The sequence below is a fragment of the Agelaius tricolor genome, unplaced genomic scaffold (genome assembly GCF_023055355.1).
Source record: "Agelaius tricolor isolate 1412-34295 unplaced genomic scaffold, bAgeTri1.0.p SCAF_13, whole genome shotgun sequence".
NCBI lineage: Eukaryota > Metazoa > Chordata > Aves > Passeriformes > Icteridae > Agelaius > Agelaius tricolor.
The window spans coordinates 20,850,791-20,861,861 of record NW_027269273.1 but is presented as its reverse complement, the minus strand read 5'-3'; the positions used below and the strand labels follow the sequence as shown (position 1 = coordinate 20,861,861).

Sequence of the window (11,071 nt, the reverse complement as noted above, 5' to 3'; positions counted from 1 at the left end):
AAATAGCCCTGGTGTCAAAGCAGTGCAAGTTCACAGATACCTCATCAAAACACCGTTATTAGCCAGTGCCTAAATGTCTGAATCAAAACACAGTTCAGTGCAGCAAAGTACAAGGGATGGGGTTTACAATGCACACCAAATGCCTCTCCTGTTCAAATAATTCCCACTGTCTTTCCTTCTGTCACTCTACAAAGTTCTCAACCACCTGCAGGTCTTGTTCCTTTATTATATACTTGAGATAAATACAGAACTCCTGTGGTCAGACAAAAGCTCAAGTAGCAGAGTTTATGGTTATGTGCAACTTTAGCAAATGATGAATCCAGTGGAAATATCAATGTAAGGAAAACAAGATCATACCTCCATTGTATGTATCACACCTCTGGTTTTTTATTATCCCTCTGATTAGTATCAGATGCCTTAACATTTCAGTTAAACTTTCTGTGAGGAACAGCTGACCTAGGTTGCAGAAAGAGAAACCTGTTACACAACTCAGTTGTCAGGAGCATCTGTTGCTGCTTTGCTTTTGCCAAAATCATGCCTCTTGTGTTGGATTTCAGATGAGGCACCTACGCACACCATATTGAGCACATTTCCATCACTTGAATATCAGTAAAATTATTTTGTGAAAAAGTCTTTAGTCTTCATAAACTGTATTTTCCCCTTAATTTGGGAGGTTGAAGCGGCTTTGTGGATATTAACCACCATCAGTCCAGTGCCCCTGGGCTCTGATGTATCTGAGTGGTTTCATCACCATGGTTATAGACTCCCACCACATAACTTTATCTCATTGAAATAGTTTGACTCACTTTCCTGAAACCTCTTGACCTTCCCACTGTAAAGCAAAGTAGGATGCACCCTCTGGGCATGGGCTATTCCTCAGATTTCTAGTTCTCTTAAGAACCAATTTTCATTTACACCAAAGAACAGTACCAAGACTTTTTTTTCCTAGCATATTTGGCTTGAAAAAACTTACTGTAGTCTTGATCTGGTCTTGTTATTCCTTCCCAGTCCCTACTTGTGTCTAATCATTGAAGATATTTTAGAAAACCCAGGGCTTATGAATGAATTTCACATTTTTCTTACGTTAGGTAGCTACACAATAGGAAAGCTGCCAATCAGTGGAGCTACTGACAGCAGTAAATGAACCCAAGATTTTTCATATGTGCATAGTAAAAAATTAATGAAGATGCTAGAGAAAATGTAGTTTTATCTTCATTCACAAGAGCAGAATTTCATTTTGAGACAGTTTTTTTTAGGTACTAAGAAGACATTAGTAAAATTTGCAGAAACTGTTGCTGGGTTCCCTTTTTTCTTTAAAGAAAAATTTCATAGTGCTTCCTGCAGTTCAACATTTTAAAAGATTTTTAACTAATTAAATTAATCTTCCTCCCACCCCCAGTGAGAACACATAACTCTATTTTACTCTTTTCATATTTAAATCTGAACTGGCTGAATGGAGTCTGTATACACTATTTCATGGGCTCACATCTGCTGATGACGTCTGCATGAAACGTGAGCAAGTTGTGTGAGCTTCTATTACAGTCAGGGGAAATCTCGGCCAAAGAGTCAAATGTGTCTGGAGCAATTTCCTGAATCAAGTGAAGGTACCTTCTTCAGGCTGAGAGGAAAACCTGGCTAGACTGACTAGCTGATGGGGGAAAAGCCAGGCATGCAGGATAGTGAGAAAAAGGGAGTAACAAGATCCAATGAGCAAACAAAGTAGTTGTAACTTTTTGCTGCTGGTAACAAAGCTGAACCAGTTAGAGATTTTAAATAAATGAATGCATAAAATAAAACAGAGTATAGAATGTTTACTAGTGCCTAAGTCAATAACATAATCATCAGAGATGACATCATGACAAATGTTCTTGGTGCACATTTGCTAACAGAAGGAGAGAAATGCATAAAAGAGCTGAGTTTCAAGAGATGAAACTGGAAATTAAGCATTGCTTCTTATGCCTTGGATTATAGCAGAATATTAGTACTGCCAAACCACATTGTGACAATAAATTAACAGATAATTGTGATTAATAACCCTAATTTTCATTTGAAGAATGTTTATCCTGTAGTACCAATGCACCCAAGCTATGAATTACAGTTTCACCAGACTGATACCTCCTTGGTGTGCTACCAGCCTACAGTTTTTAAGCTCTTCAAGGGTTTGAAAACCCCAAACACGTGTTACCATCACAGGTGACACACAGAGCAGCTGTTACTGGGAACAACAGGGCTTTGGGGACTCAGCAGTTCACTGCAGGCTTCTTTCAGAAGAGGTTGGATTTCCACTGTACTGCTGACAGCTATGTCCTGCAGAAGTACAAAGTACTCTGAAAGATGTTTGTAGTGGAAGCCATTTCCTTGAAGTGTGTTCAAAAGTTACTATGATGATCCTTAGAGGCATCACCTCGGCACAGATGGGGTGAGTCCAGGGACAGGGGAATAGACATAAAACATAATGTCTTTTGTGCTGAGCTGATATCTGACAATGCAAACTGATTTTATTTGCAGCACAGGTCACTGCACTCACTATTACCATCAGTTTTGGTTCCAGATAATGCACAGCAGTTGCTTATCTGAATGTGCACTACATTTTAATTTTTTTTTTTTAATAGAAGCAGCATTTTTTTTTGCTTCTGAATAACCCCCTTTGTGAATTTAACCCTAACTTTCAGTGACAGGCAAGCTAGACAGGCACAAAATTTGAATTGTAAATGCTTTCTTGAGCTTCAACTGTTGTTCAGTACGCCTTACTTTATAAAGCTGAAACGTGTAATTTTGGGGTGGCACAAGCTGAGCTCAAACAATGTCTCAAGTCATATGCTTCCAAATATATATTCTGTCTTTAAGTGTTGCTACAACATTCCTGCTCCTCTGCAGTCCAGTCACGAGAGTCATTCCTGGGAAACACACCGACATAAGATGAAGGAAATCTATATCCAGTAAAAAAAAAACAAAAAACCCAAAGCTGTTGGATGTAGAATAGTAGTACAGGGTAAAATTTTCACATAATTTAATGCCACTGATTATTGACAATAATGTTTCTGCATTACTTAGAAAAATTCATTATTTCCTTTCAATGCTCAATGCTGTCTCTGAGCCTCAGCTATAGGAGTGTTTCCAATGAAAAAGGCAGTTTTTAGCCTTATATGCTGACTTACACAGTAGGATTTTAGAGGCAGAAGACCCATCACTCTTGGCAAAGGTATCACATGTGGTAAGAAAGGAGAAGAGCCCTGCATGACATATTGCTCCAGGAACAAAGTCTCTATAACATCAGTCTGGTGACACAGGTGGCCATGGAAAATACAGGAACTTCAGCACCCCCAAGGGGTTCACTGGGGACAAATGGATGTGTTGGGCAGAAGGAGTCACTGAGATTTTGGCAGCCCTTAGCTGAGCACCTAACATCAACCATGCAATCTTGTACCACAAACCAGATTTTCCCTAAATCTCAGTCTGCAATCCCACTGCTCTGTTGTGCCTGCATCTTCCAAGCACTGCAAGCAGCTCCCTCCCTGCAGGACACTCTGGTATTTGCTGTGATTCTGTTACTGCCTGATCCAGTAATTCTAAAGGTCTCATCATTATGTTCTTCTAATCAGTCAGGGTAGAGAAAAACTATTTTCCATTTCTAATAGAGCCTGTTAGGCCCAGAGAGACCAGGATGCAGAAAGGAGAAAGCAACTTAAACTGCCTAACAGAAGAAAAGACACAAACCTGACCATGTGGGATGTGGAAACTCAGTGGCCTGTGTAGTGACAAGGCAAATGCAAAGGAGCAGGAATATGATAATCAACTGCCTTAAGTAATTTTTACTTTCTTACATTCTTAGTTCTTCTTTTTTCCGGTGTTTTTCTTTGATGTTTCTTTGTTATGGTGTATGGTGTTTTAATTTATTTGGTATTTATGCAGAGTATAGTTCTACTTAAGAAACACAATATATCAAACTCATTTGAATTTTGTAAGAGCCACCAATTGTATGCTGATAGAGTATATAAAGGCTTGCACAGCCTGTGTATTTCTGCCCCATAAAAATCACAATAATTTATAGGACAGGGCCAACTTCATTGTTTGCTTGTATCTAATATACCAGCATTCTCCCCACTATTTTGGAACTTCAGATAAAACCACAATGTAAAAATAAACATAATCCATAAAAGAATGGGTTTCCCATAGAAAAACATCCACCTTTTAGGTGCATGACATCTTTCACAATTATCTCATTTGACATTTACTTTTTGCTGTAATACTCTACATATCAGCTCACACCATGGAAAACCAATCTCCAGCCTTCAGCAGGTGGCAAAAGAATTCAGTCCAAATAAACTGACTTTCTGGGCAAGTTAAACATCTGAACCTCCTCCAGTTTCAAGAGATGTATTTTACCATGGAGATACACAGAAAGCACTGTGCATATTGAATTTTCATCAATTACAAAAAATTGACAATTTCTATTATCTTTTACAAAATTAAATTAAACATACCAGGACGTAAGTCTTACAAATTTGCCATTTAGTTTTTCTGGATTTTTAACTGGAATCTGGTAGTTCAGACCTTTTCTTCAGAACTCTTTTTTTTAACTTGTGTTCCAACATACAGCCTTTTTTACTCAACCTGTAAGATATTTAAAAGAACTCAATCTCCTGTTTACAGCTTGGTTGTCAAATAATTATGATTTGTTTCCTCATTAGAAAGCTCTACAATTACATTTTTAAAATTTAAACCCTCACAATTTACATTTTCAGAATGTGAAATTTCCTTGCATTTCATGAAAAGAAGAAGAGAAAGAATCAGTCCAGCCCTGTGAGTTATCTCAGTGGTGTGTGCAATGTTTCCTGCCCTGTGTGCTGGATGGGGGGCTCAGCTCATGCCCAGTCCAGGTTTCCATCCCCAGCCCTCTGCTCTCCCCGTGCTGTGCCTGCTGCAATAACAACGTGCACTCACACCAGCTGATACAAGTGTTCCCTGATAACATCTTAACAGATCAGCTCCTGCATCACTTGAGCTCCCCACACCCTTCTGCTCTTCAGCTACTTTTGTCACTTCAATTATGAAATAAGCCTTTCCTGGCATGTTGGTCACCTCCACCACACTGCAGCCAAGAAATAGTGTCAAGATGCATTTGTTGAGCTAATTTTAACACTTTACATTTCTAGAAACATTCAGATTAAATGGGTTCCTCCAATCCTTCTGTGCCTAAAATAAGGGGACAAGGGCAATTCAAAAGGCAGCTCGCTTTCCTTCTGCAGTGCTTGCATGGGGTTTCAGTTACACGTAGGTCTGTGTGCACGTTGCTACAACAAAGGGTAACGTGTCTCCCACTTCTTCAAGCTGACCAGCCATAAGTTCTATGAAAGGAAATGGTCTTTTTGACATTCTAATGGAGTCCTCTGTGTAGTACTAGCTGAAATAAATTCCTTCTGTGATTTTCTTCACTATTATTTTGAACAAGCTTAAAGAATGGAAAAGGCAAAGCTGAAGTTCAGCCTTTCACAAGACTCAGAGCTTTGATCAGCTGAGAGAAAAGCCTGGAGTTGTAGGGGTGTTCTAGCAGCTCCCATACCCAGCTCAACAAGGGGCATTGTCAACACTGAGGTCAGTCTGTTCATGGCACAGTGAAGAATGAAGGTAGGAAATAGTGGTCATGTGGGCTCTCTGCTAATGGAGACAACAATGACTCTTTGACAAACATTTGAGAAGCAGAAATGAAAAAGCTTTCCAAGTTTGTTTATGAAAGTAAAGAATAAGTATGGCAACCTTTATATGGCTGATAAAGCAGCATCCTCCCAGTGGAAAGCACAGTACAGAAGAGAACATTAGGAGGTGGACTCTTAAATATGAAAAATAACATACTTTTAAAAATAATAGCAGGTAGTTATGCATCTCTAATCAGAAACACAACAATCTGAGTTGATAATGTACAAGTCAGCTAAAGAAAGGAATATATACATGGTGTGAGGAACAAAGCAGCTCCCGTGGAGCACAGGAACCACTACCAAAAACTCAATTCTCTAAGACTTCCTGACCTGGGTGGAAAACAAGGCAATGACTCAGCCCAGCTCATGGAAAAGCCTGCAGGGAATGCAAGATGAAAAAGATGGTGGATATGTGGAACGTTTTCTGTTAAAGTAGATGAATTGAAGAGAAAATGTATTCTGGGACGATTCTGAAGAAGTGCAATGTCCTGGCTTCCAAGAGAGCAATCATCAGCAGCCTGGTCTGTTGACTGAAGGATGGGCGTATGGATCGTTTCAAACCAATTCTGCATCATTAGAAATTTATTTATAAATCTCCTGATCAATACTATGCAGTTTCTTTTCTATAATTTTGCAAAAAGCTACCTCTTGAACAAAAGGTTGGGTTGAATTTCAGTGGCACTTGGTTGTCAGGGAATGAAAGAAGCAACACACAAACATGTCAAAAACCTGGGCAAAGGCATCAGTCTGACTGTAGAGAAGTGCTTAAATAGGATCTAAAGGTAATTGAGAAGGTCAGTCTACCTCCCTGTAGACACATTAAATATGATGTTATTCTCTTGAGCCAGTACCAAGAAATTGGAAGATTGATAGCTCAAACAAGAAGGTTAAACACAGCTATGGTCTTGTGTATTTAAACCATTTCAGTTTATGAATCATAAACATTGTTTACACTACCCACTTCTCTGAAAGGAATTTATAATGACAAGGCTGGAAATTGTGACTACTTTCCACTTGTAATACAAAACTGTTTTGCAATCATTTGCAGTTGTTACTGCAGTCCTAGAAGCTAGAATAACAGAAATGGATATTATTCTTCACAGTGACTGGAGTTTTTATAAAATACAAATGATTAATTCAACTGAATTTTTAAATATCAAAATCCTGAAGTCAAAACCCTAACACAGTTTCCTGTGCAATATCTTCAAAGACTGCAAAGTGGCCTCTAAACATCATATAAGTTTTTCAGTTCAGAGTTAAAACCTAAAAGATAATTTATTCATTGACCAATGAAAAGTGGGATTAAGGCTATGATCTGAACTTCTGGAATAAAAAGATGCATAAGGAGATAGCTGTAATCAGTGATTCATTTTTTACCATTCGCCTTCTCAGTTCTTTTCTTTGTTAGGTTAACAAGCCCCTTGTTTAAATCAAGTTTTCTAGGCCTGTGATACTCTCATTGCTTTTTTACAGACTCACTTCAGTTGATCTTTATCACTTTTTGAAGAGTAATGCTTAAACTGGATACAATGCCCCATTCAAAGCCTGGTTTAGCCCATGCCTTACTTCCTGTGTCTTATGGCTGATATATTTATTTCTGTGTTTGCCTTATTTGCTATTGTATGACAGCTGTTGTCTCACATTCATTGTGGTCCCTGTAGCCTTTCATGCTTTCCTGAAGACATTACTCCATCAGCATCCATCCCCTTGGCTTTGTGCAGGTGTTTCAGAACAGGATCTTGCACTATCTCCACTGAGCTGAGTCTCACACTTTAGGCTGGTCCTGAGTGGTCACATTAACTTTGAATTTGGTTTAGGATCTGGACTGAAGTCCAGGTTACATCCAGTAGGGTACATCTGTAGCTCTACAATGAGGAGCTACATGGTAAAGCACACTCTTTATTTCATCTGTCAGATGGACAGGCCCATTAACTCCCCAGGGATTTGTTTCAGGCTCTCTGCAGAGGCAAGGGAAGCATCTCTGCCACAGTGCTCACTAATCATGTTTTCAGAGATAACTCCATAACCAGCTGCTTCTAGGGCTATAAAGGTTATTCTAACATAGGGAAAGAGCAGTCAAAACCCAGCTACAACAGCAACAGATTTAAACTGCAAACACAGAACAAAAGGATACAGTGATTTTAGTAATGTAAGAAAGATCTTCCCCCCACTATATCCCCATCAAATCCAAGAGAGAAATTGCAGCTTGTTCAGGAAAATTCATATAAAAGCAATGAGCACCAAAGACTAACACCTGTTTTACTGCAAAAGAGAAGTCACAATCATGGAGGGAAATGTGTGTGTAAATATAGGCGCAGGAGAACATGGCAAAGAATACTAAGAAAGATTAGTTATTGCATGGGTAGGCTAGAGAAATCTCATTCTGGTTTATTTTCTTTCCTTAGCTCCTAAAGTTTAGTGACTTGTATGAGATGTGAAGTAAATTGTCCAAAAAAATATAACAGCAACATGCTCATTAAAACACAGAGTAATATTTTCCTCCAAAGCGGATACACTTAGGATAATCTCCTATAAAGATTATCTCAAACATATTAGACAACTCCATTTCACACTGCATAAGTGGCAGCAAGAATGTGAAAAATGGACAGAGATCTCAGTGTAATAATATATAACAATTACAGGTGGTCAGAACTTAATTTGAAAGCAACTCCAATGTTTGGTGAACTAATAAGCCAAGGCACATGATGTGCCTTGTGCTCACTGGAGCCATAGAAGATTTTAAAAGTCACAATGGTGCCTTTATGGTGCCTCCTGCTACCCACAGCCCTCAGTCAAAGGCCAAAATTCCTCCTATAGCCCATGGGGTGTCCTCAGCACCCATCAAAGTGAAATACACAATGTGGCATGCTGAGAAGGGAGCCACACAGTTATGTATGTAACTCCAGGCAGCTTCCTCTTGAGAATCTTGGTTGTAAACGCTCTCCTATGGTTTGTTGCCCAAGATATTTTATTTCCTTCTCATAGTCCTCTCTCTTTTGTTTCTCTCCCACTCCAAACAACCAACCAGGGAGAGCTCTAACTATGCAATGCAGTTAGGAACTAGGAGAACTACCTGAAAATGTTCCCTCTCCCCTGAATTAGGGAATCCCACCTCTTCTCCAGGAGTCATTCTCTCAGTCTCTCACACTCTGCAGAGGTCTTTCATTTTTAGCACAGAAAGATCAATTAGTCAATATCAATTGCTGTTGTCACATCATAGCATGAGTCATATCATAGAATGGTTTGGGTTGTGAGGGACTTGTAAAGGTCTCCTAGTTCAGCCCTTCAACAAGCTGGGACATCTTCAACCAGTTCAGATTGCTCGGAGCCCCATCCAGCCTGGCCTCAGATCTTTCCAGGGAAATGTCCCCGCGCTGTCGCCCCGGGCGGCGGCCGGGGAGGGGCGTCGGCGGGGGCAGTCCCCGAGCATTGATAACCCCGTGCCGGGCCCGCCGCGGGCAGCGGGGAGCGCCTGCCCCGCACCGCCACGCAGCGCACGGCGCACCGTGAGTGCCTCGGGGCTGCGCGGAAAACGCCGGGGTGCGTGGGGAACACCGGGTGCGGGGGAAAAGGACGGGGGTGTCTGATGCCGCTCGCAGCTGTGATGCCGCACGATGGGCTCCGGTTGCTGCTGTCCAGTTACGGATTCCTGGTCAGGGTGGTCCCGGGACGGAGCTGACGGATGGACGGACGCGAACTAAAAGCCCCGGGGTTTACGAGCCTGGAGGGATCAGCCCTCTCCACGCTCGGCGCGGGCTGGCGGGACCCCGAGGGCTGCGCTCCCGCCGGGGCACCGCCCGCCACGCTCCGTGTGTCCGCAGGGCGCGGAAGATGCGGCGGGAGGGAGGGCCCCGCACCGGGACGCGCCGTCGCTGAGGCAGCCGAGGATGAGGCCGCCCCTGGCGCTGCTGGCCCTGGCCGCCCTGGGGGCCGCCGCGGGCGGCGCGGAGCGGGAGGCGGCGGAGGAGGCGCGGGCGGGGCGGTTCTCCACGCCGGAGCGGCACCGGTGCCGCTGGGAGCTGCGCTCGGCGGCGGGGGCCAGCGAGCTGCGGCTGAGCTGCCGGGCGGCGGGCGGCGGGGCGGCGCGGAGCTGCGCCTACCGCGGGGAGCCGCGGCGCTGCCCGGCCTTCGGCGCCCGCAGCCGCCACTACTGGCGGCAGATCCTGTCCCGGCTGCGGCGGCGGCGGCGGCACCCCTGCGCCCCGGGAGCGCCGCTCAGCGCCCGCCCCTGCGGCCCGGGCCGTGCCCCACCCGAGGCGCAGCTGCGCCTGCTGCCCGACCCCGGCCCGGCCACGCCGGCCCCCGGCCCGGAGCCCTCCGAGGACCCGGCGCAGACCTACTGCGCCGAGCGGTGGCACTCGCTGTGCAGCTTCTTCGTCGGCTTCTGGGAGGGCTGAGCCGCTCCGGCCCGCGGGAGGGAGCGCGGCCGCCCGGGCTCCGCACCCGGACACTGCCGGCCTCGCCTGCCCTCGGCCACCGCCGCCAGTGCCCCCCGACTCTGTCCGCTCTCCTCTTCTACTCCCCAATAAAGCGGTAACTATTTTGTGACAAGAAGCTCGCGTAATTCTTTGTCTCGCCGAAGCCCTGTAACACCTGCAGCACCGTTCCGGTGTGTAACTGACCCGGGTGAGAGCACCTAGGCACAGCTCATGCATTCAAGTACGTTAACTTTTTTCAAGGGACATAAATACTAAGAGACAGCTGTTTTCTCCCCAAAATCAATTTCTATGAGCCTAAAGTTTGTAGTTAGACTGGTCGCCCAAGTAGAAAACCATATATTTACACCTGAACAAGAAACGACTGAGACCTCATTGAACCCTAAAAAAACCTTTCTTGCTGACAGATTTTGCAAGCTACATGAACCAGTCTCGTTTCCCACAGAACAGCAGGGCAACTGTCTCCCAACAAGAACTTGAACAGGGCTGGGCAAGAAACCAGCTGTGAAAAGAAAGGTTGAGAAACTCAGAAGCATCTTGGTACAGGAACTGGACTTAGGAGATGAATGATATTTCACCCAGCTAATGACATACTGTTGAACTAGACAGGTTGTTTTTGCGGGGGAAAGAGGGGTTTGAGTGATACTTTATCCACGCAGAATGGGGTACATTTTGGTAAGGAAAGCTAAAGTTTCCCTCAGCTGTCTGGGGTCCTACACAGCCCTAGACATCTGCCTGTGACCAGAACAGTTGCAGACTCTTTCTGAACGGTTTTAAGGATCGCTGTGAGAAGGCCACTAAGAAGTCATCAGGATCTTGCCAGTACCTCTCACAAGGATCTGGGCTGTTGCATGCAGCTCTTAGTGCCAAAACAATTTCCTTTACAGCAAATAGCTGGATAATGCTCTGTGCAAGCACTATGCCAAAGCTTCATCACCA

General features: G+C 43.8%; 1 protein-coding gene across 2 annotated transcripts; it reads left to right on the top strand.

Moving 5' to 3' along the window:
• Positions 1 to 8,958: 8,958 nt before the first annotated feature.
• On the top strand, positions 8,959 to 10,250 carry FGFBP3 (fibroblast growth factor binding protein 3). Of its 2 annotated transcripts, none has more exons than XM_071438357.1 (2): positions 8,959 to 9,236; positions 9,518 to 10,250. In XM_071438357.1, the coding sequence occupies exon 2, from the start codon at positions 9,584 to 9,586 to the stop codon at positions 10,091 to 10,093; it is 510 nt and encodes a 169-aa protein (XP_071294458.1). In that variant the 5' UTR covers positions 8,959 to 9,236; positions 9,518 to 9,583; the 3' UTR covers positions 10,094 to 10,250. The 2 variants fall into 2 exon arrangements, with proteins under 2 accessions (XP_071294458.1, XP_071294459.1); XM_071438358.1 differs by having other exon boundaries at positions 8,967 to 9,202.
• Positions 10,251 to 11,071: the final 821 nt, after the last annotated feature.